The sequence below is a fragment of the Akanthomyces muscarius genome, chromosome 6, assembly GCF_028009165.1.
Source record: "Akanthomyces muscarius strain Ve6 chromosome 6, whole genome shotgun sequence".
Classification (NCBI taxonomy): domain Eukaryota; kingdom Fungi; phylum Ascomycota; class Sordariomycetes; order Hypocreales; family Cordycipitaceae; genus Akanthomyces; species Akanthomyces muscarius.
This window is the reverse complement of record NC_079246.1, coordinates 3108825-3136643: the sequence shown is the minus strand read 5'-3', so window position 1 is coordinate 3136643 and position 27819 is coordinate 3108825. Positions and strand designations below refer to the sequence as shown.

At 52.4% G+C, this 27819-nt stretch overlaps 11 protein-coding genes across 11 annotated transcripts; 4 read left to right on the top strand and 7 right to left on the bottom strand.

The window, feature by feature from the left end:
• Positions 1-729: 729 nt before the first annotated feature.
• On the bottom strand, positions 730-2004 carry LMH87_001110 (uncharacterized protein; the record flags this gene model as incomplete). The annotated part of the gene is made up of 1 exon (XM_056199133.1): positions 730-2004. One exon carries the CDS (start codon positions 2002-2004, stop codon positions 730-732), a length of 1275 nt encoding a protein of 424 aa, XP_056056010.1.
• A 2238-nt stretch (positions 2005-4242) lies between these two features.
• LMH87_001109 (uncharacterized protein) lies at positions 4243-4920 on the bottom strand (the record flags this gene model as incomplete). Its single annotated transcript, XM_056199132.1, has 1 exon — positions 4243-4920. One exon carries the CDS (start codon positions 4918-4920, stop codon positions 4243-4245), a length of 678 nt encoding a protein of 225 aa, XP_056056009.1.
• A 1858-nt stretch (positions 4921-6778) lies between these two features.
• Positions 6779-7459, top strand: LMH87_001108 (uncharacterized protein; the record flags this gene model as incomplete). Its single annotated transcript, XM_056199131.1, has 1 exon — positions 6779-7459. One exon carries the CDS (start codon positions 6779-6781, stop codon positions 7457-7459), a length of 681 nt encoding a protein of 226 aa, XP_056056008.1.
• Positions 7460-7767: 308 nt separating this feature from the next.
• On the bottom strand, positions 7768-11813 carry LMH87_001107 (uncharacterized protein; the record flags this gene model as incomplete). Its single annotated transcript, XM_056199130.1, has 13 exons — positions 7768-7885; positions 7941-8126; positions 8179-8315; positions 8370-8529; positions 8604-8719; positions 8770-8869; positions 8921-9170; positions 9221-9431; positions 9516-9559; positions 9611-9937; positions 9985-10391; positions 10587-10655; positions 10711-11813. 13 exons carry the CDS (start codon positions 11811-11813, stop codon positions 7768-7770), a joined length of 3228 nt encoding a protein of 1075 aa, XP_056056007.1.
• Positions 11814-12264: 451 nt separating this feature from the next.
• Positions 12265-13331, bottom strand: LMH87_001106 (uncharacterized protein; the record flags this gene model as incomplete). The annotated part of the gene is made up of 4 exons (XM_056199128.1): positions 12265-12268; positions 12327-12357; positions 12598-12890; positions 12949-13331. 4 exons carry the CDS (start codon positions 13329-13331, stop codon positions 12265-12267), a joined length of 711 nt encoding a protein of 236 aa, XP_056056006.1.
• A 693-nt stretch (positions 13332-14024) lies between these two features.
• Positions 14025-17264, top strand: LMH87_001105 (uncharacterized protein; the record flags this gene model as incomplete). Its single annotated transcript, XM_056199127.1, has 9 exons — positions 14025-14156; positions 14248-14268; positions 14405-14605; positions 14691-14989; positions 15062-15187; positions 15244-15325; positions 15683-16510; positions 16564-17151; positions 17208-17264. 9 exons carry the CDS (start codon positions 14025-14027, stop codon positions 17262-17264), a joined length of 2334 nt encoding a protein of 777 aa, XP_056056005.1.
• Positions 17265-18595: 1331 nt separating this feature from the next.
• LMH87_001104 (uncharacterized protein) lies at positions 18596-19534 on the top strand (the record flags this gene model as incomplete). Its single annotated transcript, XM_056199126.1, has 1 exon — positions 18596-19534. The coding sequence occupies one exon, from the start codon at positions 18596-18598 to the stop codon at positions 19532-19534; it is 939 nt and encodes a 312-aa protein (XP_056056004.1).
• A 241-nt stretch (positions 19535-19775) lies between these two features.
• Positions 19776-22523, bottom strand: LMH87_001103 (uncharacterized protein; the record flags this gene model as incomplete). The annotated part of the gene is made up of 2 exons (XM_056199125.1): positions 19776-19967; positions 20037-22523. The coding sequence occupies 2 exons, from the start codon at positions 22521-22523 to the stop codon at positions 19776-19778; spliced, it is 2679 nt and encodes an 892-aa protein (XP_056056003.1).
• A 475-nt stretch (positions 22524-22998) lies between these two features.
• LMH87_001102 (uncharacterized protein) lies at positions 22999-25784 on the bottom strand (the record flags this gene model as incomplete). Its single annotated transcript, XM_056199124.1, has 4 exons — positions 22999-23163; positions 23217-23363; positions 23410-25603; positions 25651-25784. The coding sequence occupies 4 exons, from the start codon at positions 25782-25784 to the stop codon at positions 22999-23001; spliced, it is 2640 nt and encodes an 879-aa protein (XP_056056002.1).
• Positions 25785-26474: 690 nt separating this feature from the next.
• Positions 26475-27150, top strand: LMH87_001101 (uncharacterized protein; the record flags this gene model as incomplete). The annotated part of the gene is made up of 2 exons (XM_056199123.1): positions 26475-26989; positions 27039-27150. The coding sequence occupies 2 exons, from the start codon at positions 26475-26477 to the stop codon at positions 27148-27150; spliced, it is 627 nt and encodes a 208-aa protein (XP_056056001.1).
• A 77-nt stretch (positions 27151-27227) lies between these two features.
• On the bottom strand, positions 27228-27797 carry LMH87_001100 (uncharacterized protein; the record flags this gene model as incomplete). The annotated part of the gene is made up of 2 exons (XM_056199122.1): positions 27228-27693; positions 27745-27797. The coding sequence occupies 2 exons, from the start codon at positions 27795-27797 to the stop codon at positions 27228-27230; spliced, it is 519 nt and encodes a 172-aa protein (XP_056056000.1).
• Between the last annotated feature and the right edge of the window lie 22 nt (positions 27798-27819).

Genomic DNA, 27819 nt, shown 5'->3' with positions numbered 1-27819 from the left:
AGTGCTGGTAAAGCAGATGCATCTAGCACACTGTAAGTCTGAGAATAGCTTGATCCGTTGTCTAGGCCGGAACAAGCTGCAGCTCTACTTGCTCATCTATTCCAACATATGGTCTAACTACTATATCGCTGAGGCCATGTACTACTATTCAAGGTTCAAGCGCGCGCAAACACTGTTGGCTGACGCCGGGGCTGAACATTCCTATGAAGCCGGCTTGGCGCGGTCTGTACCAGTAACTCTCGTGGAACTAGAACAAGCCACCTGACAACGAATCGACGAAAGCTAACAGGCCATCGCACCAATGGCTCTGCTAGCTGCAACGGGCTCTTTTCTAACTGGAACTGCGCAGTCCAGCGACATGGACCTGCTGCCATGTCCCGGGCTCTCCCTGTCCGAAGATGTGTTTTTGGAACTCTTACCAAATTTCCCGATCGGCAATTATGGACCAGTCTGTCCCGACGTCGAAGTTCTGCCTGCGCCAAGAGCTGCGCCGGAGCGTTGCTAGAGAACAGAGTTACAGCACGGGGGCCCAAGTACGGCTGTATGTACTGCTTCAATGTTACCTCTGCACAGATTAGGGTAAACGTTACGTGGTACGTGATATTCGCGATTTTGAAGCCTCTGAGCTGATTCCATATATATGCCTACAATTTCCACCATGACATAGCCCAATTATCACAAAGTGGTAGGTAGCGCAGGTAGCGTTGACTGATTCTGGCTGTGAGGTCGCTAAGAGCTGGGCGTGACCGTAATAGATTCGCAGCCAGATACCACTGTTCCATTGAATGCTTGCTCAACAAACTGCAACGCACCTTGGGAGCCATTCTGCTCTGTCGCCTCATGGCCACCAGAAGCATAAGTTGTGAACTTGACAGTTGCGCCATTGGCGCACCACGTGTTGCTCAGTGTCGAAGCGTCGGCGTATGGAACGATTTCGTCCGCGATAGAGTGATACAGGTACACTGGGGCTATAGGCGTTTCAACCTTTTTGAGGCCCATTAAGTTGTCGTCAACAACCCCTGCAAACTCTGCTTCGGAAATGAGACCACGACCTAGGGTCTGAAAGTCGGCGCTCAGAACAGAGATGTTTCCATATTTTTTGACGACGGCGGGTCCACAATTTTCATTTGCGAAGTCGAGAGCTTCGCGGCCTTTGTCCGTAAAGATTTTGTCATAGAGTCCCTGAAGTGCAGTCTGATAAGCGCTGGGCTTGGCAAGGCCTGCGAGAGCGACTGGGATAAGCCCGCTGGAGCTGGTATTGTCAATTTGGACCAGAGTCCCCGTCAGATTAGCTGGCGTGCCACCAGCGGCCCATCCCTTTATAGCCAGCTCCGGCGCGTACTTTGGTTGCAACCCTGCCGCCCAGCCGGTGGCGAGGGCACCGCCCGAGTACCCGACGCCTATAACCATGGGGCTTGCTGTGAGGGCAAGGGCTTTGTGGAAGTTCTGCACAGCACGAATGCCGTCCAGAACTCCCATCCCAGAAACCCGACCAGCGGTGAAGGCGGCGTCAGGACCCGCGTAGTCTGGGGACGCAACGATATAGCCCGCTAAGAGGTAGTCCTCTAAGAGAACCGTCTCGGCGGCGGTATACATGCTCTCCTGCTTGGCACCAAGCTGGTAGGTGTAACTCGGGTCGCATCTGTTGGTTGCGCTATCGTAGGCGGTCTGAAACGAAACGAAACCATCCGACTTGGCAGCGAGCGGCCTGAAGATGGTCGTGACGGTGGCAATGGCTGAGCCGTTGAGGGACGATGTCCGATAAAGAAGCTGGTAGGCCTGTACAGAATTTGGGACTTTGCCGAAGAAAGCCACCACGACCGCTCTTTGGCGCAGGACCGTACCTGGGATCTGCGACTCAAAGCCAGACGGCGGCTGATAGAAGAAGTCCTCGGCTGGCACGGCTGGCATAATGACGCGAGGCCGCAGCAGAGCCACATGGGCGGCGGCTTGGGGTAAAACCATCAGCAAGGCAGCCGCCAGATCCAAGTAGGTGAGCCTCATGATGGAGATTATTGTGGTTGGCGGAGCAATTTCTGCAGAGGCTTACCCAAAAAAGCGCGCAACAAGACCTTATATAGGTCGCATTTTCATTAGGCCAAATCTCACTTGTCTCCGTAGAGTTAGTAGAGTTTCAAATTCCCCGAGACCCGGTTCATGTAGAAGTGCCGTAATTGCAAGGGAGAAAGTATGGGCATCTTCCCTGAATCACATTGCTGGCGCTTTAGCCGCACATATCCGAACAGGCTAGTGGAAGTATGCAAGCCAAGTGGGTATAGAATGCGGAAGCAGCACGGACCTATGATGTTAGCTCGACATGGGGTAGTTCTTTCGCTGATGGCTGGTCAGAGCCTAGATCATACGGTTCGCCCAACGGTACGGGACACTAGCGCTGAAGACGACTTGTTGAGTGCTGAGGCTCTGTAGCTAGTGAACGGCGCTTGGGGTGTAGAATATATCTTTCTCACTGCGTCAAGTTGTTTGAATACGCGTAGTAAAATAGATATACTCGTTTGATTCACAGGCAGCGCTGTGTACCTCCAACAGATGTTGTGGGCAACGAAGTGCACAGGCCCCCTGACCTAGAGTCCTCATCGGCCCGATGCCAGCACTGTTGATAGCCTCAAGTTTTGTTTATATTTTACTACATTCTACCGTCACTGAATGCCTTTCTATAGCAGCGAGTGTTCCTAATACTTTGTGGTCTTACCGAAGTCACGTATTCCTTAGCGCGCAAGCCTTACCATTATGGCGGGGGCTGTCGTGAGTGGCGATAATCTTTGCCTCTTCTAGTAAAAAGTATCGGCGCTATTGGGTGATTTGTTAAGCAAAGTCATGGAGTACTGGCGGACCGAGTCCCGACAAACCGCTGTGCTTAACTCCGATAGCAGAAGCCCGGAAGACTTGTTGCAGGACAGTCGTTTATATTCAAGGGGTCGGTGCGGCGTAACTTTGGAAAGAAGATTCGGCTAATTGAACCCTCCTTGTTGTAAAGATGAGTCGGAATACGCAAGTTGTTGGAATCACGACATCCGCAACACTTGAACCAATATCAGCTCATAAGAGACGCAGATCGATACTGTACGAAAAAACCCAGAAATATTAGACCGCGGCGAATGCCGAACATGGCTAGAATGCTTGAGTTCGAAGTCGATTTAATGACAAACTTTTGGTCGGGTTCTATGTCTTCATCCTCCGGCCTTGGTTTCGGAAAGCACTAGAAAATTTTAGGCGAGATTCCACAAGAGCGAGTAGTCAATATGGCGTGATATGCTCCCCAGTATCGTAGTGATTGATTAACGAACTGATTCTTGGGTCATCTGGGTCGTCTCATAGAGTCTTGCCGGAGCATAATGTGCGCATACCAGGTGCTGCATAACGGTCGACACGGCAAGAAACCTCAACGGAGTCAACTACATGCTATCGATCGATTTCGCGAGTAGTGCTGCTTTGCAAGCAGATTACTGGACTTTGGAACCTGCTCAGGAATTGCCGAGCCCGTAATAATAAACTTTACCGTGTTACAAGTAGCATGTACTTGCCGAGAGCTGTTCGGTGGATATTTGGCCATCAAAGTGACATTACCCAGCCACCCATGCCACGATACAAATTCAAGTATCCCGGATATCTTGCCGACCTCTCCAAATCCAGTAAGTAGCTCTGCGTGATGTACAGACCCGCGGATCTGGGGCCACTCTCGCTTCCAAGGAGACCATCCTGCGATCCGTCTGCATGGGAAGCGTGTCCTCGATATGGCTTAAACAGCTCTCGCCGGTTTAGCATATCCTGACTATGAAGCAATCGCAAGCCGCTGGACATATCCCTTGGAGTTCTTGGCTTTTTCTTTGCGGTTACCCAGTTTCCCTCAATGGCTACGAAACAACGCCGGCCTTCAACCCTCGGCTTGTCCACGTTTCTATCGTCGCCTCCTGCTCCCATTTTTTCTTCATTACTACGGTTGCTGTAGACCCCTGGCAGCACCATATCCGTCGCCGTTATTAGACCGCCGATAGCTTTCTCGTCATTAAATGCTCGCTTATACCTTCAATAAATTGATGCACCCTACCCTATAGATGTGTATCACTTGTGTTTTGTTTTTCTTTCGCCGCGTCTGATCAAAGCGTCAACATGCAATATAATGCAAACACTTGTACTGAAGAGCATAGAATGGAGCCCGGCCATTACGCAAAAGCTGTTTAGATCTTGAAAGCTCATTATTATAGAAACTGTAAAATACTCAAACTAACTAAGCCTTGCAAGGAGGTGTTTCGCTCCTAGCTGCTGCACGGCCGCGTCGAGAGGATAAGCAAGATGCAAACCACTTGTAACGGCAAACGCAAGACCTGTGCAGACAGGATCTCCAATATAGCAGATGTTCAAAGCCGTGCCATCTTGGGGTAGCTTAGGGTCTAAGCTGAGACTGCCAGCCAGTGGCAGCAGGGCACCATCAAAACCACGGGTAATGTTGCCATTGTTTTCATCCACTGTCGTGGCTTGGCCACTGACCTGGTAGGGATTTCCGATCAACAGAACTGCCTTTATCTGCTGGCCGGGCTTCGAACCAGACAAGGCCTGCAATGCCTCGAGAACAACAGTGGCGCCTTGTGAGTATCCCAAGAGCGCGTACTTCTGGTCAGGACAGGCCGCGTAGCCGTTGTTGATGTAGTTTTGGATATCCTCGGAGCCGATGAAGGTACTGTTCTGCGAAATATCGGGGGAAGCCGGGTACACCACATCATACTCAACTCCACCGGGAAGAGCAGAAAGAGTGCTGGCGACCATGATATTGAATCCAGCAGAGGGGCCCTGAGGTTCAAAAGTACCACGAGCGTCGAGAAGGGCGTAGTCGTTGCAACTGCCAGTCAGTGGTGCCGCAGCTGCTAGAGTAGCAAGACAGCAGAGAATAATCGGGTTCAACATCGCGGTGAAAAGTGAGGAAGATGGACTTGAACTAGTGAACACTGAATTGAGGTGACAGGGACGGAGAATGGAGGGGGGCAGGGTTGCACAGTGTCTTATTTATATTCGGGGTAGCTTTCTTCTTTGAGTTCATGACCGAGACCTCCGAAAAAAGGCTAGTAGTGGTATGCTACCGCAAGCCTCCTTGTAAGTTGTCGAACCCCCTATTGCCGATCCGTTCAGCTGAGACATTTTTTATTGCAGCAGAACGTGATACTAATCTTGCATTCAAAGGGCGGCAAATTCCGTCGTGGCATCTCAAATGTCTGTGAAACATGGCTGCAAATTACCGATTCAACTCGCTTTGCCTTTGGCACTGTGACAGGGTGATGCTCGTTAACTTGCGTTAAGTCCAGACTGGCCACAAAGCACCGAAAACTCGGGTCAATTTACGGGCCCCTTTCAAAGACGGGCGATTATCCGGCCGGGGTAATAGTTTCTTGGCAAAGTATCAATTTTCCGCGGGGAACCCCGCGTCGCGTCTTTGCGAAGTCCGCAGCCAAAATACGGCACGGTAGTCCGGCAACCTCGAGGGCGCATGGGTCGAGCTAGCATGTGCCTACTTTCGCTGGGATCGGTCGGAGAAAGAATCTCGAGAGTTTTAGTAGCTCTAACGTCCTTACTATTACTCTCGATTCTTTATTTAATTTGCCGAAAATAGGCCTTTTAATTCGCCGAAAATAGGCCTGGCGATAACTTTCTCTCCATTAGGCAAGGCGTCAATACTAACAAGTCGAGAAGCGCACGCATTTGCTAGCTCGTCCATATACTTTAGACTTTACGCACAGATTGGCCTGTACCATCGTGCTTGCATGTGTTTTAGCGCTATACGCAATATCCGGCGGATCAACGCAAGAGATGGAAATAGTCAGCAGATGGTGCTTAGAAGCCATCGCAGATACCTATTGCGGAAGGTAGGAATAGACCGAGCAGGCAGACGCTACTATATGAAATAGAAACCATGTGGCAACTGATTACTAGTCGGAACTAAAAGAAGACTCCACTGAGACCCTTTGCTTTGCCACCATATTACTGACCAAACTCCAATTTTTAACCACGGCACGGCACTTAGATGGCCACTGAAGTAGTAAGTCCTTTGTCTTGTTATTCTTTGTGCTCAATCATACGATAGTTCCTTACACATGACCTCGCTTAGAAAGGGCAATGCCAAGTAAACAAAGTAATACGACACTTTGCCCACAGCACATATTGAACTGACTGTATAGTAGGCAATATACTTTTCTTTACCTCTCAAAAGGAGCATGACGATGTCTGTATTGCAACTTTGATATCGATTCACCGTCAAGTCAAAGTGTCCCGTGACATACAACGTACACGGCCACCCTTCCCTGCCCCTCCCATCCTTTGTTTTCCGAAGCCGAATGAGTCTACTAAGAGTAAGAAAGAGAATGGGCATTGTTTTGTACCTAGTGTAGTCGGAGTACTCGGTTGAATCAACCCACTTTAGCCTACGCGTGGCATAGCGGCAGTTGAGCTCGGTAGTACAATACAATAAACGGCTGGAGTGGTAATGCAAAGCTCATCACGGTGTATGGCCTAGACCAGCCGTCGGAAAACGTGTCGCTTCTGCAGTAGTCTTCTACCATGTCGAATGGCAACTGCCCTTAGAAATCGAGTGTTATGTCAAGAATGATCAGTTTAGCCCAAGCACACAGTAGTATCGTTACAGGCGGAACGAATGTCCGTTTGAATATAAATATTGGCCGATGTCCGCTCTATAATCTCTATAACCTAAATCAACCATTTTTCTTTGCCTGACCAATAATTTCCTCAGTTCTTACCTCAACACGAGTCCACAATGTTCTTCGAAACGCTTCTTTTCGCTGCTCTCATTGTCAGTACCTCTACAGCAGCGGTGATTGCAGCTAGGGACGACTGTCACAAATATGTCATTGTCTCGGCAAGAGGCACTACCGAGACGCAGGGGCCATCCATTGCCTTCAAAGGCATGATCGCTACCACACTGAAGAATGTCAAAGGCGGTATTGAGTATGATGTTGTTTATCCGGCCTCAACCGCGGACAACTCCACTTCGATCGGTGTTCAAGACGTCAAGAACTACATTCACAATGGCCTTGAAGCATGCCCTGATCAGAAATACGCCGTCTTGGGATATTCTCAAGGCGCTGGTGTTATCCTGACAGCGGTCAAAGATTTGACAGGTACTCCTGCTGAGAATGCTATAGAGGCTTTGCTTCTTACTGGCAACCCGTACCAGGTAGCGAACCAGTCGACGACTGTGAATGCAACGGGAGGTGACTCAACTCGAGGGGACCACGGGGATTTGCTTTATCTCAATCCGTCCATCGGGCTATCTCAGCATTGGGTCAGCAGTGGAAAGGCGCTGAACATTTGTGCCGAGGGTGATCATGTCTGTACTAATGCGGGACCGGGACTGGGTAGGGCTCATACGCAATATGGACGCACCTCTAGTGTTCAAAAAGAAGGCGCTCAACATCTTGTTGCCCAACTGAAGTGAAATAAGTGGAACAACTACTAACATAGAAAGCTTCAGGTGTACAGCTTAGCTAGTCTATCTTGTGCGTATAGTAGGTTAGTTTCTAGGGAGGGATATGATGGTAACTCAAACTCTAAGCTATACTGATCAGGTATATTATTGAGTTTTAATTATTAAATTATTACTACTATTGTTATTTTAGTTTTTCCATAGCATACTTAAGGAGAAGGTGGAATTGTCAGAGTTTGAGGATTAATTTTGAACTCATGATTTAAAAAACACAAAGTCGACTGGACATGCAATGTCGAACTGAATCGAATCTTAGGTCGCTATAACTGGTCATTAAAATGCGCCTCGACGGACCCGAACATCTGGCCTTCCATCTCCATTGAAAAGGCCATGAATCCAGTTTCAAATGATATTACCAAGTCATATAACACCAGCCAGCTAAGTGTTCCTTTATTAGCTGCAGTCAAGTCTGTGTGGTCCCCTCTGCACTTACTATGGCTTGCCACTGCCCGCGTGAGAGACTGTTTCGATGGGTAGGCCAGCTTGGCTCGAGAAGTGAGTCTGGCTTGGCATTGCAGGTTTTCTGATAAATTCTGAGGTGGGTACGTTGCCAATGTCGAAGACTAGCATGCAGCACGGCTGGATCGTCGAGCTCTTTGATCTGTGTGTCGGCGCAACCCTGCTGCTGCTTTAGCAAGTCAACAAGTACTGAGAGAAAGATTGCCACTTACTCGTCCTGGCATTCATAAAGAATCTCTTGAAATATTGTATCGGAAGGTCCATAGTCCTGAGGAAGGGCTCTGGATAGTGGAATTCGTACTTTTTGGCCACTTTTGATGCTGTCGCCGATGTTGATATGCCATGACATCTACAAGAATTAAACGCTGAAGCACGAAGATTCGTAGCTACGGGCTTGACTTACTCGACTAGCCATCATCTCGTCTGTGGAATCGTCGTGAGAAGTAGCTTCCTCCAGGTCGACCCCCGAGCCAAAGGTTGAGCCGAATTCCACTCCATAATGGCGCCTCGCTAAGAAACTGGTGATGACTGCATCATCTGGCATTCTTGATAATACTGCGCCTCTGCACCACAGTGTTAGCATATTCACGCGACCCAATATCCTCATGCCAGGCCAAAGGCCTAAAGGAGTACATACTTGGCCACAGCCATCCAAGCGTCGTCCGGCTGCACGATTCTGATATCTGCATGAGCCCTCACAACTTCCCTTCGGAAATATTCGTTTTCTCCGAAGCCGCCGACCAAAAAGATGGCCTTAATTATTAGCTGTAAAACGATTCTGAGCACGGAGTCTTCGTACGCACTTTCACGATTTTTCCCTTGAGTTGAACGCCATGCACTTGAGCCTTGATCAGATCCAGTATGCTACCTATGAAAGGGTCAAAGATAGCTTTGACGTCCTCCCTGCGTTGCGATTAGGCGGATGTATGCAGCGGAAAAGAGCTCAGTTCTTACCCTGTCATTTTCCATTCATTTCCCACCAAGCCTTTGTCTTCATTATCTTCAAAGGTAGCACCGGGGAAGCATACGTAATGTTCCTCGTCCATATCTCCTGTAAATACGCGTTTGATATGGTTCTCGAACTGCTGGCTGGCCTTAATCATGCCCCTGCTATTCTTTAGTGCTTGCCACTTATCATCGGGGAGTAATTCTTCCACGGCCACTTTAAATCGTCGATTCAAATCCATAGATCCGATCATGACTCCTACGAGACTGCGTCAGTAGACTCTTTGGTGCGGACGCATTGGGAAGTACCTAAGCCAGGAACGACCTCTTTCAATTCAAGCCTAGGCTCGATCTGTTCGATCTCATAGGAAGTCAAATTCACCGTGCCTCCGCCGGTATCACAGATTACAATGGCATCGCGTGGATCGAGAAAGACGTCCAGGCGTCTGATTAAGTACAAAGCCGCTGCTTCGGGCTCTTTGATCAAGGTGAGCGGAGTGATGCCGGCTGCTTTTGCGACCTGAATTTATGATCAGCAGGGTACTTTCAAGCCGTATTTTTGACTAGCAGTATCATGTTGCCAAGGGCAGGAGTTGCACTGCACCTCCAGGGTCGAATCTTTCGCGGCATCGGACCACACCGCAGGTACTGATCTGTTCATTAGCGTATGTTTCATAGTAGGAAGAGTGTTATTAGTACCTGAAAGAATGTATTCAGGCCGCAACAAATCGAAAACAGCTTGAGTTACCCTTCTTTCAATTTGCGACACGGCGTGCAATACCATTGCGCGCAAAAAGTCCGCCGCAACGTCCTTGGGAGTCTTGGAAAGCGGCAGCAACCTCAAGGCTGCCTTGACATCAGTGCGCGCAACATGCCAGGGAAGCTTTTGACTCGGGTTTAGGAGCAGCTTTACTCCACTGAAAGTTCCATCGGAGGCTTTTATTGAAGCTCCCCATTCGAACTTCTCTGCGTCATCTTTGTCGTACCTGACAGTTGTCGGGATCTTGGGCACTTCAAGCAGGGTGCCTGGCAGACAGTCAGTTCACGTCCAAGAGAGGAATTATGCGACGTACCGGGCCACTCGTTGATCACTTTGAGCTTTTTATCTCGCGAGTCAGGAAAGTAATACGCTACCCCAGAATGAGTAGTTCCAAAATCAATGCCAACAATGAGCCGTATTGGTGAGTGCTTATCCAAAGGTGCCAGACCGGCAGATTGCTTAGGGTGCAGTTCAGTCGACCCTTGCTGTTGGGCCATGTCATCGTCAGAACTTCTAGAGCTGCCTGAATCCCAGTCCTGGGTATCTTGTTGCGCCTTGTAAGCAGATGAGATATCCGTGGCCTCTTCATCTACGTTCCATGTAAGAGCGAAAATGGAGAATGAGTGCACATGTGCTGCAATGTGCTCAAAGTTGGGCTCGTGGTTATCGTCTGTCTCGAAACATAGAGGGCAAAGCACATCTTGCAGCCCCGTCCTTTTGCTGGTTTCACTCAGCAACGGAAGTTGATTCGATGGCAGTTCTTGTTTGTGAAGTGCCTCCATGTGATGACCCCATCCCTCTGCGGTTTTGAAACTATACGATGGTAGATGCTCCATGTAGCATATACTGCAGACCCAATAATCGCAAGGGTGCTGGTCATTCATATGGGCTAAAAGTTCGTCGGACGTTGCATACATTCTGTAAGGAACAGTGCAATCGTCATATACACAGGTATATGGTATCAAGTCGCTCGCCACGTGGCCCCTGCAGGTTGGTCAGCTTTCAACGTCACAAAGACTCCGACCAAACCAAAATATACCTCCACCTTGTTACATCTGTGGTGAGTTCTTTAGGCAGAGGTTCCGCACAATATGGGCATCGAATTGATTCGCCGTTGCGACCAATGGGACAACTGGGATAGTATTGACTGGTCGCGATGCGCGTTGCCCGCGTCACAATTGAGGGGGTCCTCTGCTTTGCCATGGCGACCTCCAGATTGAACTGGCTTCCGATTTCGGTTGCTGTTCGTACCATAGAGAGAGATCGGGTGCTTGTGGCCTCTCGTATCATCTTTTCAGTTTTGACATTAGTTCCGAGTAGCACTTCTGATGCTGTAGGTTGAGGTTTGATCTCCGGGATTGGGACAATCCCCGGCAATTCACGAGCCAAAGTTTCCTGCGGCGACCACGTGAATGAAGGTTTCGACTTCATCGTAATCCGAATTCGATTTTCCCTCAGAACATTTGCGTGAATTAGCCTGTGTTGTACAGGAGTGAGATCTTGCTGATTGAACTGCTCCATCCGTTCCGCTGACGTCATTGAAGTGCCATGCATCAATCTGTCTTTCAAGATAATAAGCTTCAGAACACTTTGAAACTCTCTGTACTCGTCAATTTTGAGTAGTGAGTCGGCCCGTTCTTGTCGAAGTTTGATGGCAGACCGACGTATGGAATTGGATAGTCGTACAAGCTGCTCAAGCATCGCGATAATACTAGAGGCATACTGAGAAATTGCCTCATTTGACGCGTCAGAAGACGCATAGGATGTGGAACTCTCCTCGGAAAAGTCCGAGAAACTAATGTCAATATCATCCTCATAGGTCTCTAACAGGTTTTGACGATTGTCTTGGATTTCAGGTTGACGTTGCGTGTCACCTTTCGCTGCTAAATGAAGCTCGAGAGTCTGAGCGAGGCCTCCGAGGAGATCGCATACAGTGCCGCGCACATCTTGTCTTTCCCGAAGTCTATAATCGAACGACGATCTGCCAGTCGTGAAGGCTTGAACGCTCGAAGCCCACACATTAAAGTCGGCCTGCCTACATTCGAACCAGTCTCTGCTCTCGGTCGCAGCTGCTAATACAATGCACTGTCGTAATAGATGTCGACATTTTTGGGAGCACTCGTATATTGTCGAACTCGACATGGCACTCAATGTCTTCAAACGCCAGGCACAGTAGCGTCAGAAGTAGGGAGCTGACCAACACTTGCGTTGTTTGCAATATTCAAATGAGTTTGAGGTGTGACCACCGTGTGTTATTAGCACTTCACTACTATAACCCCTGCCCCCCTCTCTACCACAACACATCCTGCCACCACGTGACGGCTGAACTTGCTGAATGGTTTCCACTTACGCAGGTAACGTGTGTACTTTTATCAAGACTAAAATATAACTGAATAACAATTTGTTTCCTTTCGTCTTTTTTTTAAGCATAGCATAGTGCATCGTTCACGTGCACATGTCACTGAAACAACTGTTCGCCGCTTCTTTTTTCGTGCGTACAGGCCTACTCACCACTGTAACTAAAAGATATAGTTTTCTTTCACAGCGGCACAAAATAAGTCTTTCAGTGACTTTAAGGAGAAAATATAGATATTTAGCTATTAAATGGTTTAATGAAGGTTCTTTCAGAAGTCTGTGAGAATCTTAAGAAATTACCTATACAAGATGTAAATATAAATGTCTGATTCTAGGTGGAAGCGGCGAACAGTTGCTTCAGTGACGGTGCATTCTTATTGTCATTTCTTTTTTCTTTATAGCAACAATAGCCACTAACGTTATAACTACGTTAGTGTCTCTTTGTGCCAGCCCTTGCCACCTCTTATCAGGCTTGCGACCATTTCAATAATAAAAATGGAGCCTACGCTTTCTTGAACAGTGAGCCTCTCAATAGAGTAACTAACGTTAGTTCAGTGCTCTCGGATTTGACTAATGACAAACATGTCGCCGCCAGTTCTGAATTGACTTGTGATTGGTATCTCCAACCCGTTGTCCCTCAACACCTTTACAATTTCGCTGTCTGTCGTCATTCCATTATCAACATTAAACGTGGCACCAGACGCAACAGTCTCGTGTGACCATTGTCGATCAAACATTCCTCGCGATATCTTGGCCAGCCGAACCGCCCAAACAAAGTCTGTAAACTTTTGCGCGGACGATTCGCGATGCTGGGAGTGGTTGATGTCAGTGCGCAATGTGGAACTGACAATGGTGGGGAGTTCTCTAGAAGTGGCATCAGCGTTGCGCTAATAATTGCGATTCTAATCTTTTTTTCACTTACACGCCGAGAGATGCATTCATGCTTCTGTCTCGTGACTCAATTGCTGTCACATTATTGGCGCCGCGGGCAATGATGACACCTGTTATCATAAATAGAGACGACGATTTTAAGAGCCCTTTCCTCTTGAAATATATAGCAAGATCGTCACTCTCCATAACGTCGTCGATGTAGCCTCTGGTAGGCTGAATGATGCGGCACTCGAGCGAATCGAAGTCCCAGTAGTTTTGAATTGATTGTTGAAATGCCAACTGGGCCTCTGTGCCAACAGTCAGTCCAGCAGAAGCTGCAGTGACAGGGACGGTAAATTTGCTCGAGATCCCAGAGCCAGCCTTTGTTCCAAGATCCCACTTCAAATTCCATCCCTCAGTCCGATGCAGCGGCATGCTGGGTGGGATATGTAAAGGTTTTCCTCTATTGATAACGTTGTCGATATGTCGCAAGTCAGGAATAAGATGTCCAGGGCATATTGGCCCGCTAACAACGCCGAATCCCCGCGGCTCAAATTCTGGGGGCGGGTAATGTGTTTGCCGCAGGACGAACCAGCATTTTGACGCCATCGGGGAGTGTGTATAACGAAGAAAACTCCCGTTTTACTTTCAAGGTGAGAGTTGCGGGGTTTTCTGCGGCATGAGGGGCTTGCTCGGCAAGCCACGGCGCGCATAACTAGCAACGGAATAACTAACGTACCCTGCTACGGTCATGACCCAAGCCACGTACAGATGTTTCTTGATCAGTGGATGAAATTGGCGCCCAGCGAATAGTGGTACGCCTCAGATTTATCATGGCGGGGGTGCCCTATTTGTGATTGGTCAGGATCCCTAATTAGCTATATGTCGTTATTGATCTAGCTTCTGGTGAGCTTAATGAAGGATGAAGCACTGAAAAGCACCACAGCCACAGCGCAATGGCTACCACTAGACGATCGTCACCAGCCGCTTCAGTAATTATGTGGGCGCCAAAGAAAACGCTCTGATGTAGCAAAGGGGTTTAGAACGATTAAAATAACCCACACGTTTCTTCTCTTTTCACCACCCTAATCAGCTAAATACTCAGAAGTGTTTTCAGGAGCACTGAGAATGGAGCGTCGCACAACGCTGCTCGCCGTGCCACAACATCCGGGTCATACCACTTGTGCAACCCGACACTGGATAAGTCATTCTGCATCGCTGTACACTGTAACGGCACTGTTCATGACTCTTCTTTCCACAGTGAGTTTCACATTTATAGAGGCTCACGGCGGCCATAACTGCTAAGGAAGCCTATAATCCCTGAAACGCCTCGCACTAATGCAACTCCAAGCACGTGATAGACTGCGTTCTGGTGCGGAGATGTGAAATAATGGCACAATTCCGGGTTTGACTCTGGTCCCTTCTTCCGTATGAAGTGACTGTTCTGTACGATGTCTGCAGATGAATCTGACCAGAACGCTCTTGCTGTGGTGACCTTCGCCAACCAGGTCTGCCAGCGGCTCCGCCATGTCGCCCACAAGCTCAGCTCAGAGCCGGGTGCTATCAAGATATTCTGCGGCCAGCTCGGGTCCGAGCTGACTGCAATTTCTAATAGATTGGGGGATCTTGGCCAACGCCAGACAGAAAGTCTTACTACCAACTCCCAGCTATTCAAAGTTTTAGCCGCCTTAGAGCGGTTGTGCCAACAAGTCCGTGAGCCAGCAACTGCAGTTTCAGGAAGAAGAGAATGCACCAAGCAAATCCGCCCGTAGCTAATATTCGAGAGAAAAATAGAGCGCTAACTATCCGGAAACGCACACGCGGATGCCACGGAACTTCTCCCCTGTTCTATATCCAGGCCTGAATCAATTGTTGGAGGGAAATGATGCTGTGCAGAGGAGATTGAGAACCTTTGGAACGAGCAGTCTCAGGAAGTCCCAACGTGAGCGCCTGCTCAGAATTCTAAAATCATTTGACAAGAGCCTTAAAGCTACTACGCCAAGCGAGATGGTCACGGAGCGGCCATCGCAGGAGTGGATTAGCGATGCGCATTGCGGAGGGCAAAGCCAATTTCAAGACCTCTATCGCACACTGTCAGCTTACTGCTTATGCCGAAAAGGGGATGATCCCACGCCCATGACTATCAACTTACGTTTCAAGAAAAGCTGCGAGCCGGACTCAGTCTCATCGAGCGTGTCATTTAGAGCATTCATCCTAGATCATCCTCACCAGGGTTGCAGCTCCCGACTGAGTCAATGGCAAGATGCGCATATATGCATTTTGCGGAAAAAGTGAGAGACGACCACAATACATGCAAGACTATTTTTTTGGGCTAATTCATGGCTAGTAACGTGTCATTCGAGGACAACGACGCTGACACTGGAGTTCCAAATGGAACTCCAATCTCGCCCCAAAGCTTTTGCGAGCTAGTGAGCAATCGTCAATGCTCGCAGTTAGGACTCATAATAGCGAACAATACCATATACTCCACTGGATTTTGCTCTTTATCTGAGGATTTTTGCATCACTGAGGCGAGTCTATCACTAGCTCAAGTGTTGACTGAGGCGAAGCTCCGAAGGAGGATGAGGGCTGTTCTTTCGTACATGCTCGCCAAAGCCTCTTGTCAATTTTTTCGGACGGAGTGGATGCGAAGAAGCTGGACAAAGAATACTGTCCACTTCATGCTCGAGAGGCGGTCAGATATGCCCCGGGGGATTTACGTGGACGAGCCTTTTCTGTCCACAGATCTAACTCTCTCGACTGCCGAACCCCGACGCTCGTTTCAGACTCACCCCTACCCTGAGCTTCTTGCCCTCGGCATCATGTTGATAGAAATTGAGCTTCGCACGCCCATAGAGGTCTTCCGACAGCGTGATCACTTTAGCATTGATGGACAACCGCATGCGAACACGGACCATCTTGCCGCTCGGTACATTTTCAACAACGAGGTGTCTTGGAAATCGCATCGCTTCGATAGCTACAAACGAGTCAAGCAGGCCATAAAGGCCTGCCTGGAAGCGGACAGCTTCATGCCGCAGACAAATGACATCAATGCTCTGCGTACCGCAATATACAGAAACATTGTCACCCCCTTGCAAGTGCAGTATGAGTCTTGGGACGAAGATTCGATGCGCCCTGTCGATATTAACTTTCCAAACACTGAAAGCCGGTCGGCTACCCACAGTAACTCTGTCCACATAGTAAATTACGCCAACCCAGGTTTGCCAGAGATTTCGTCTCTTCGCCTTTCAGAAACATCGACTCGACTTTCTGTTGCACGGGAAAATACTGCAAGCTTGACTTCTGTTATTTGGTTTGCCCAATTTGATAAGCTCAACTTCGTGCTCAGACACAAAGGCGGCGTGAGACTTGATAGCGGCTCCCGGGTGCGAGTGGCCATTCTCGACACCGGCGTGGACCAAGACCTTCGGTCCTCTCTAGCTGCCTATGAAGACTTTACCGGGAGTGATCTGGGTGCGTCACCTGGCTATACTGCACACTTGACGGCAGCTTTGCGCTTGTTCCAGCAAGTTTGCGACTGCGCGGCCATCTACGTTGGCCGCGTCTTTGAGAGACCGACCGCTGGCGAGCGCACCGCTGATTACATGGCCAAAGTATGACACGCGCTTGTTTCTTCTTCGACGATTGACGTTTACTGACATTATAGGCCATTAACCACGCCGTAAGCGAATGGGAAGTCGACCTCATTATCCTCCCGTCCGGATTTCAGCAGACCCACGAGGAGATGGAGCGGGCAATTGAGCAGGCTAATTCGAAAAACATTGTAGTTTTTGCAGCAGCCTCCAACTACGGCAATCTGAGCGGCATTGCCTTTCCCGCCCGTCTGTACATACATGAAAAAGTCATGTGTATGTTTGCGACAAACCCCGCCATTCGCATTAGCCACAGGTTCAATCCGAGCCCGTCGGAGAGGGCCAAATACAGCTTTGCCATTCTAGGAGAGAACATAATGATTCCCGGGCAGGAAGCTCTCTCCGGAACATCGTTCTCGGCGGTGATTGCGGGCGCCGTGGCGGCGCGCATTTTGGACTTTGCGCAGCAACCAGACATCTGCGGCAACATTCGCAGAATCGACAAATTACAATCGTTTGCAGGCATCAAGTCTATCTTTATCGAAATGGCGCAGAATACAAATGATAATGGGTACCACTGCATTGTGCCCTGGAAGCTTCTCGGCCCGTATGCTTCTCAGGACGAGGCTGGCGCGGAGTCTCGTCAAGAGATTCGACTGCATGTTTGCGAAACCTTGTCACGAATCTTGCAACCTCCGTTTTGACGACCCCAAAACAGATATACCACGTCGTCTTGCCGTCAGTTCCACTCGAACTGGTCATGAGAGTGGACTAGGACTTGATGGTAAGACACTAGCCAGCGGGCCATACACAAGTCCAACAGCAGGCTGGCCTCGCATTTTGCTATCCTTTACTTAGTGAAACGCGTTCTACCGTCTGGAGCTCAAAAGGCTGCCACGCGAGGAGGGTCGCAGAAACAGCCTGCACATTCCGAACAGTCTATACATGGGAAGCAGCCTGCTGCGAGACTGGCTGTGCTGTCAACTGCACAGCTAGCCACCGTGAGGAGCACAGGCACCTGACGCTGGGGTAGTTTGCGCCATGATCAGGTATTTAGTTGAAGTAAATGAATAAAAATTGAAACCACTGCCGTCCAAGTCCGAGAGTGGAATGATACGGACGCGATATTGAAAATGTTGTCTTTGTGACAGCTAAGATTCTTCACATAAAGATACACGGGGCAGTTTGAATCGAAGTAGTGCGCATTATCGAAACCAATAGTATGACGGCTTTGCTTCCGGAGTTACACAAGATTGCCACGTCGTGTATTCGTACAAGTACCGCAGTGCCGCTTGTGTGCGGTGTTGCATGCGCCCGCACGACGATTGCCATTCCGAGATTGATGCAGGGTGATTGGACGAGCACATTCCGGACGGAAAGACTGCCGTTCCGCATCTAGAGACAATGAGTCCACGGGCCTGGCAACGTTCGGCGACCACGACACAGATGGCAAGCAAGTCAGGTACACGCAGATACGCTCATTTCCGCGCATGATATCTCCCCGCGACACTCCCGCTTCCCTTCGCGGCAGGACTCCCCGCGTCTCCATCTCAGATTGACGAAACCGCGCACAAGTAAAGCCGTGACGGGCGCGGCGCCGACCGCGACCGTTCCAAAACAGCTGATGATGATGACCCTAGGCGGCAGACGTGGGCGGACGGCAGACGTGGGGGTTTATTAATATTTCGCCAAGCGAGCAACGATCTAGAAAAATTCCACCCATCTTTCTCCAGAAAAACAGAAGTTCCCCATTTCGGCAGCAGGCGCCGGCGTTGAGCGGCGCCATCGTTAGCTCCAGGAAACTGTCGGCGCTAGCTCTTCGTGAGAATCTCCTGTTTCGGAAATGCTCGCCGAGAATTTACATGACACCCGGCATCTAGGCTCACAACACGATGGAGACGATCCCCGCCGCCCCGTGTGTAAGTTAATCATCCTTGATGCACCAAGTGACGTAGAATTCCCGTTTTGGGTGGTTTGCGTTTGCAGAGGCTGATGCGTTTGCAATATATAAGTTTCTTCACTTGACCTGCTTCACCAGCCCAACGCATCCATCTTTCAACATCACAACCTTTACCTTTCCAAAGTTAAATCCTCAACTTCACAAAAATGGCACCTTCTGCGCTGCGAGAATCTCCTCCGCCGGCCGTCACCAAGGCCGCCGGCCAGGCCCTCGAGGACATGTCCGACGCCATCGACGACGTCAACACCATCAAGTACGACTCGGCCTCGCAGTTCGACACCACCAAGGACAAGACCACGTTCCGCCAGTACGAGTCGGCCTGCGACCGCGTCAAGAACTTTTACCGCGAGCAGCACGCCAAGCAGACCGTGGCCTACAACCTCGCCGCGCGCAACCGCTTCCACTCGGCCTCGCGCGTCCGCCCGGAGCTCACCATCTGGGAGGCCATGGAGAAGCTCAACACGCTCATCGACGAGTCGGATCCGGACACGTCCCTCTCCCAGATCGAGCACCTGCTGCAGTCCGCCGAGGCCATCCGCCGCGACGGCAAGCCCCGCTGGATGCAGGTCACCGGCCTGATCCACGACCTCGGCAAGCTGATGCTCTTCTTTGACGAGCTCGGCACCCAGGGCCAGTGGGACGTCGTCGGCGACACCTTTCCCGTCGGCTGCGCCTTTGACGAGCGCATCGTCCTCGCCGAGTCCACCTTCCCCGCCAACCCCGACAGCCGCGACCCCGTCTACTCGACGCCGCTGGGCATCTACGCCGCGGGCTGCGGCCTGGACAACGTCATGCTGAGCTGGGGCCACGACGAGTACCTGTACCACGTGGTGCGCGACCAGTCGACGCTGCCCGACGAGGCGCTCGCCATGATCAGATACCACTCCTTCTACCCGTGGCACCGCGAGGGCGCGTACCGCGCGCTCATGTGCGACAAGGACTGGGACATGATGAAGGCCGTGCAGGCGTTCAACCCGTACGACCTGTACAGCAAGAGCGATGACGTGCCGAGCGTCGAGGAGCTCAGGCCGTACTACACGGAGCTGATTGACGAGTTTTTCCCGCAAAAGGTGCTCAGGTGGTAGCTGCACGGATGGATGAAGCGGGTTCCGCGAGTTTAGAGGGCGAAACTGCTCGATGCGTGGGGGTTCTCGTGGCTACATGCCTTTACGAATTGACATTTACGAGTTAGACTGCATTTGGCCGATACGGCATTTAGGGCGTTGGGATAGCATGACAAGTTCAATCAATTAATGTAAAACAAAGTTGCCCAGAAAACTCCGTGAATGCCAGCGTAGAATACATTTTGACCCTCCGCCCAGTTCCTCAAGGCTCCGACATGGACAGCAGCGCGCCTGCCTGCCGCAGCAGAACCGCCGTCTTGGCCATGACGGCCTTGGCGCCCGTCCAGTCCTCAGCCTCGATCAGGTCACGGATCGCGGGGAACAGCGCCTCGTCGTTGGTCGATAGCAGTGGCGGGCCAAAGACGACGTGTTTGAATTGTGTGCGGTTGGGAATCTACGCCAGTTAGCATAATGAACAACGGCAACCATGAAAAAGTGTGGAAATAGTCTGGAAAAAACTCACGCCACCGCCAAACTCGGGATCTAGAAGCGCCGTCTCAAACTGCGCCATCTTGTCATTGTACACGGTCCGCGCCGCGCCGTACTCGTTCGACTCCCACCCGTTGCTCGCCAGCACCGCCGAGTCCCACTCCATCTCCCACTGACCAAAACGCTCCGCGTTGTGCTGAATCATGCCCGCCGCGTCCTTGAGCTCCTCAAACGAGAGCTCGCCGCGCGCCGGCCGGTTGTTGGTCCACGTCTCGAGGTTGCCCAGCCACGTCTGCAGCTTGTCGCCGTAGCGCTTCATGTCAAACGGCAGCACGGCGCGGTCCGACAGGTCCAGCAGCAGCAGGCCCACGACCTGGCCCATCAGCCCGTGGTACACGAAGCCCGGGTCGATGACCTGGTCCACCAGGTCAAACGTGTCGTAGCTCGAGCGCCGCGGGTACGACTCCCCCGCGAAGCCGACGTGGATGGAGCTGGTGCCCGCAATGTCCTGGAACGGAATGTAGTCGCTCGGGTCCGCCCCGGTGCTCAAGTCCAGGAGCTGCGTGTTCTCGCGGTCCCAGAGCGTCTTGAGCGTCTCGTTGGCCGCGGGGTCGGCGACGCGGCTCAGCGCGCGCATCAGCGCCTTTTCGAGGAGCGGCGACCCGGCGGCCGAAAACGACGTGCCCGTCACGGCATCGTTGAGGTCAATGTAGGCGTAGGCGTCCTTTTTCAGCCGGTCGAGGTTCTTTTCCACGAATTCCGTCGATCCAATCAGGTTGTACTCGGCCGCATCCCACGACATGAACTCAATCGACCGCAGCGGCTTCCACCCCCGGTCGACGAGATCGCCAAAGATGCGCGCCAGCTCAATCATGACGGCGGTGCCCGTGTGCGGGTTGGTGGCGCCAAAGCCCATCGAGTCGCGGTGGTTACCGATGATGATCGACTTGGACGCCGTCTCCATGCCTTCGATTCGCCCGTACACGTTCCAAATCTTTTGCTTCTCCACCTCGTCCTGCTCATTTTGCAAGCGCACAGTGGGAGAGTTCGAGTCACCCGACCACCACTCCACGTCGGGCACCGCGCCGGTCCACTCGGGAGGCAGCGCATGGCCGTGGCCTTTGAGGCTCTGCAGTAGCGGCTGCGCATCTCGCCAGGCCAGAGGCAGGCTGGGAATCTGAACCAGCCCAACAGCGTCGCTAACTTTGACGCGGGGGGACTGTTCTTCGCTCTCCCACTGAGGAGTGAGAACGTCTCCTATGATCCAGTTCATTAGGCTGACGGAACCGCCATGCACACCATCGGCAGGCATGAATCTGCCCTGAGGAGCGACGTCTCCCAGGGAAAAGCCGTCCTCTTTGGGGTCGTTGTATACGAGAACACCGACAAAGCCATGCATCTCTGCCAGCTTCACTTTCAGAGCGGTACTCTTTTCGGTGCCACCATTCCGCACCAGCGCAATCGCACCCTCCGTCTTTACTTCATTCGCCTTCAGTTTCTCGTGATCCGCCTTTGAGCCGTAGTTGACGTAGATGAGCGGCCCCTTTACGTCGCCCGATTTCGAATGCGCGTGAAACGCAAACGTCTGGCGGCCGGCCGTCTCGTGGTGGCGCTCGTCCTCGTCGAGCTTGGCCGTCCAGGTGGCCTTGCCGCTGTCGTCCAAGAGCTGCACGTTTCGACCGTCTTGGCGGGGGTAGTTTATATATACAAAATATTCGTCCATGACCACGCGGTCGAGGCCGGCCTTGCTGAACATGGCGTGGATGTCGCGGGCGGCGGCGTAGTCGCCCTCGGTGCCGGCGAGGTGGGCGTAGTTGGAGTAGTGCTGGACAGACGCCCGCATGCGCATGGGCTCGACGCGCTGCTGCAAAAAGTTGCGCAGATCCTCGGCGTTGAAGCGCATGCCGCTGGTGAGGGGCGAGTTGAGGCCGGAAAAGAGGCCGCTGGTAAACAGGAACCAAAAGAAGCCAAGGATAATGAAAAGCGCGAGGATGCGCGCAAATGTGAGGACCAGGAACATGGTGTTGACCTGTGGTATTTGAAAGTTTTCAAAGATGAATCTATTACTGGAGCCTGCTGAGGGCTCTTCGGTTTGGGTCTCAGTCTCGGCCGGCCGGGAGGGAAGCTGGATGCGCAGACGTGGTAATCTCGGTCGCCAGGACCACTTCCACGAGGGAATCCGCAGTCGCTTGCGCCACGTCGAGCTCAGGGAGCGATCGGGCTCCTCCATGTCCATCTCCTCAATCTCGCGGCGGACCTGCTCCTCCTCGGAGTCGCCATCGCTGAGCAGGCCATCGTCGTCGGATTCGTCGTCGGTCTCGACCGTGGGCGGGTGATAGCCGGTGCGGCGGGAGGACTCGCCATTGCCGGGCTGCCTCAGCAGCGACTGCTGCTCCGTCTGTGTAGCGCCGCGTTGGTCGGCGGCGTCGCGCGCGGGCGGCACCCAGCGGCTGCCACCGGCGAGGGCCTCATCGTAGGTCGGCGGCGTCGGGTCGTAGAAGGGGACCTTTTCAGAAGGCATGTTCGGTGCGCAAGGCCATCTATCGTGTCTGGGGGGCGAATGTGTGACAGTGCCGAGCGCTTTGAAACAGGCGTGCAAGGGAACGAGCGAGGAGCAGTCGGAAGCAGAATAAGCAAGGAAACGTGTGCAAAGAAAGGTCAAGACAAGATACAAAAATTAAAGGGATAGATAGAAATTGATGGCCGAAAGGGAAAGGATGGGCCGACGTTGCAGGATGGCCGTTGATTACCACTACGCTCGATGGTTTGATGGTGACGCTGCTCCGCCCCAAATTTAGTGGCCCCTGAGCCGCGTGGATGGCGCTGTCGCCAAGATGCTCCCTCGTGCGCTCATTGGACACTCGGCATTTATGGACAATGACTTGACAGTGACTTGACAGTGACAGTGCTTGATGAATTTACAGGGCGGGATATCTGAGATAATTACAATGCAGCATCCGAGACGAATCTACATCTGCACATAATCAATCGTACATCTAACTCGGATACAACACCACTCCCTCGTATTGCCTGCTTCGGATATTCTCCAGCGTCTGGTGGAAATGCTTTTTACTCGTCTCAATGGACGCAGACTCTTGCTGGTTTCCGGCCAGATTTGAGTGGATGAGCTCAATAAGTCCGTTGAGATATTTCGTCGTGACCTAGCTTGTCAGTACATCCGAGGTAAATCAGTATATAGATGAGCCCGACTTACCGACTCGTTTTGCTGGTCAAAGTAGTAGACGTAGCGGTCCAGAATCTCGACAAACAGCTCAATCGACGTCGCCGTTTCCATGCACGAGTCTGCCACGCGGAGAGCCCGCTGCAGGCACTCGAGTACTCGCTTGCCGTCCCGGTAAAGCTACTTGGTCAGCACAGTCTACGTAAAGTCGCGGAGGCAAACTTACATCAGAATCTTCCGTTTCTCTGTTGCCGGGAATGACATTGGCCCACCACAAGTGGCTGGCCAGATACACGGCCCGGCATTGGTCCGGCTTGCGCAGCAGCTTGCTTCCGTGCTGGGCACACTTGGTAATGAGGGTGTCGTAGTTCTCCTTGCCAAAGTTGCGCGTCTGGTGTAGCGACGACGCAATAACGCACACAGCCTGGAACTGCGCCTTAGAGTCGGACACAGCTTCCTCGTACACTGTAAACGCCTGCGCAAAAAATTCATACGCAGCCTCCTCAAAGCCCGTCATGTCGGCCGCCTGGCCCGCAGCGCAAAATAGCCGCAGCGCCATCTCGGATGCCCCAGATCCATTGACCCGTGTGTACAGAGTGCTGAGTGCAGAATGCATGAATTTGAACAGAGCGTTGCTTTGCGTCTCCCAGTTGTCATCCAGACCCTCCCTTGCCTTTAGCTTGCGCGTGAGTCGCAGGCTGGCAGTGATGAGCGGCGGTGTCGTTGTGCGAATGCGGTCACCGCCATCGGCCAAGGCTTTTCTCGTCATCTGGAGTAGCTTGAATTGTGTATCGTTATCTTCGGCCTGCAGCAGGTGAATCATTCTCGCCAACCAGCCCTGCTCCTGCATCGTCTCGTCAGTCTCCACGGGGCGGCGCTGAGTGGCAGAGTAGCCTTGCGCAGCTTGGTTCCCTTCCTTGATGAGGACCGACATGATTTCCAAGACATTTTCCAGCTGTTCCGCCTTGACAACCTTGGTCTGAGTCTTGAGGAGGGAGCGAATAATGTTTCCGGCGACGGCCCGGCGAGTAGGGTAGGATTGGGCCTGGAACAGGGGAACGTATGTGGGCAGCGACAGGGCAGTGAATATCGAGACGTAGCGGTCCAACGGCGCCTGCAAGAGGGCCAACAGGCTTTGCTGCGCAGGTGTGGAGTGGAGGTCGGCATTGTTCATATTTTCCTTGGTCTTGGTGGCGGCGTAGGCGAGAATCTGGTCGACAAAGTCGAGGCGATCGGGATAGTTGTTGAGTGCCAGGTTTTGCAGCGAAACAAGCAGGGCAATGGTATCTTGGATGGGCAGGTGTTGCGCCTCGACTAGGTTCTTGACTTGGGAGAAGAATACCTCGTAGAGCTGTACGTTGCCATCGCCGACCTTCGTTTCCGTCTCGGTGGTGGTTGCTTCGGCCGCGTCGGACTTGGGCGCGTCGGAGTCGGTTGCGCCGTTTGCATCTTTGTCCTCTGGTTCCTCGCTTTCGCCTTCAGTCTCGCCATCTTCCGCCTCGCCGGTGTCCTCGGTGTCCTTGGTGTCCGTGGTGGCCGTGGTGTCCGTGGCGTCCTTGAGCTTGGCTTTCTCCAGCAGCTTGGCGAGAGCCTCAGTCTCGCGGCCTTCCTGCTCCGGCGACTTTTCGGCCGAGGTCTCGCGCTCGGCAAACTCGGACAGCCGGTCCATGAGGCCAATGACAATCGACTTGACATTGACATGTGGGTTTAGGCGCGAGACGGCACCGAGAAACTTGTCGAGCGTGTGCAGGTGGTATTCGTCGGGAAACACTTGGGTGATGACCTCCAAGAGGTATTCCTGCGCCAGCACATCACGACATTGAACAACCTGCTCCAGGAGCGGCCCGAGAATGGTAGACTTGTAGGCCTCGAGATCTACCAGTTGACTCAGGCGCACAATGTTGCTGCCCACGAGAAGCTGCAGCTCTTTTCGCTCGCGAATGCGCTGGTCCCTTTCTCTCGAATGTCCCTGATGCTGCAGACGGACCCAAAGCTTGTTCATCTCGACAAAGTTGGTGAGGATAAAGTTTATAGAGTCGCCGAGGTTGCCTTCTGGGCCATCGCTATCGGTGGTGGGAAGGTAGTCCCTAGCCTGCCCTGACAGATAGTAACGAAGGAAGAGGCCGCGGATGGGGTGCTGGACGCCGCGGCTCATGTCCATCATGTCCTTCATGAGCTCCTTGACCGGCGCATCCGCGATACCCATGTAGGCAGTGCCGACGGTGACCATGAGGTAGAGGCGGGGGATTATGTTTCCAGCGTACTGGACGAGCTCGTAGAGATCGGCGAGGTGGTTGACGGGGTGGTTTTCGCGGAGGTGGACGGACAGGTAGCGCAAGGCGTCAAAGACGGCCATGTAGAGCTCGTAGTACTGCTTAGGGCCGAGGCTGCTGGTTCGCAATTCCGATACGAGAGTCGAGCTGGCGGATTAGCGGGAAACTGCCGATGGCGAAACAGTGAGACTTACCAGCACTTCAGCGCATCCATCAGCTTGCCAGGCGTGTCGAGACATTTCCGCATGAGCGACGTCTGCTGTCGAACGGCGACCAGGGCGTCCTCCAGGAGGCGGGCCTGGTCCTCGGGCGGCGCGGGTGTCGTCATGGCGGTCCCGTTGTAATCACCGGATTGCAGTAGCCAGTGGAAAGTGTTGCCGTGTTGAGACAATGCAGAGGTCAAGATGCGGGATGACGATGTTGCGAAGCTGGCTGGCCCGTTTGGAGCCTCCACCGCAGTAGGTGGGACGGTGACGCGCAGGCAATCACGTGTACCAGGTATTATCTACAACAGCTTAATTGCGACGCAAGGTATTTATTTCAACGATTTTATTCCCAGTGATTTTAGAGATGTTTGTGAGACCTCATTATTGCCTGGTTTATTTGCGGCCGTTTGTCTCCTCTGCACTATTTCGATGCGCCCTTGCATACTCACGTTTGCTGGTGCCATTACGTCGCTTCTCCGTCTCAAACAACAATGATTGCGCAGATCCAGTTTTAGACGTATCAATTGGGGCTTATCGCTCATTTGATGCAAAAGGGCAACGAAGACGGGCCTCAAGTGCTGTCGACTACAATCCAAGGATCGTGGTAGAGCAAAAAAACACGGGCCAAGCCATCCCATCTACCGACATTGAGCGGGTCACAATTCTCAGACAGGAAGCAGCCGTATCTAAATAAATGCATTATAAATTACTAAAGACGCACGCCCAACAAGCGGTTGTTGCGTGGTCACCGCTAGGTAAGCCGCGAACGGTGGCGCAGCCTCAACGGCCACGTAGATCGCTTCCACAACATCATGGCTTTTCGTATTCGTCCGGCGACGGTGAAAGACGCCGATTTCATCATTGGCGCCTTTGACTCCGTGATCCCGGTGCTCATCGAAGCTGGCAACGCCGGACAATGGGGCACCGAGCTCTTCTCCGACAAGGACGGCTTCCCGGACTCGACCCGCGATGACCTGGCGCAGTCGGAGCACTTTCGCACGACGGGCCAAGGCGAGCGCATGCGTACCTTTGTTGCAGAGGCCCATGGGTCTCGGGCTCGCGTCGCATTCATCACCATCCGGGAGGGGCATTTTTCACAGCATATCTCATCTCTCGGCGCGCTAAAGGCATCTGTGGACGAGGCAGAAAGCTTGCCGGGCGGTTTTTCCTACATTGACGTGCTGATAGCAGACCAGCGTGTGCCGCAGGATCAACGCAGAGGAGCCGGTGCGGCCCTCATCGAGCACGTCAAGCAGCATACGAGGGAGATTGGGGCGCGAGACGTGTATGTCGACTGCTGGTCCGGCGGCGACGGAAAGCTGGTACAGTAAGTGTAACTCTGGGTACATCCTGGCCTACAGACGCTAACTTTACAGGTACTATCACAATGTGGGCTTCAAGTCGATTGCGTCGCTGGAATTCAAGAAGAAAGACGGCAGCATCTGGGCTGGGATACTGATGCGCATGCAGCTCGATGGTGAACAGTAATGCTCCCATCGGGCCCACTGGGCGGGTGTTGTGTATTCATAGAACTCTTTATTATGCTATCATGTTGTATTTATGTCTCACTTCTGCGTCTCAAAGTCTGCCACAGACACAAGACGGCCGACGACCTCGTACTTTTCGGTAAAGCGCGCCTCCCAGCCCTCGACAGCCTCAATCTGCTCGGCGTCGAGGTCCTCGAGCGGGTCGAGCGGGCCGTCGAGGTCCTTGGTCAGCATGTCCTCGTCGAAGCTGTGGCTGGCAAGGCCACGGCTGGCGTCGCGACCGGCAAAGTTAGCATAGGGGCCGCCGGGGCCGTAGAAGTTGCGGCCGGTCGAGACGTCAAAGACACGGCCGCGGACGGCCATGAAGACGGGGCTGCCGTTCTCGCCGTTAAATGGCAACAGGGTGCGCGGGGTGTAGGTGCGGAAGACAACGGGCGACGGGGGCTTGGGGATTTCGTGCTTGGCGGGTGCGCGGAAGAGCGTGTAGACGACGTAGACGACGGCGGAGACGAGGATGACGTTGAGGGGGGTGAAGAGGGAGTCGCTAGAGAAGTTAGATGCGGGTAGAAGCGAGGGGGCGCTGGACGGTGCGTACCTGGCTGGCGCCTTGGCCGCCTCCTCGGTCATGCGTTGCTCGACGTAGTCCATTGCGTATATGCTATTGTCGATG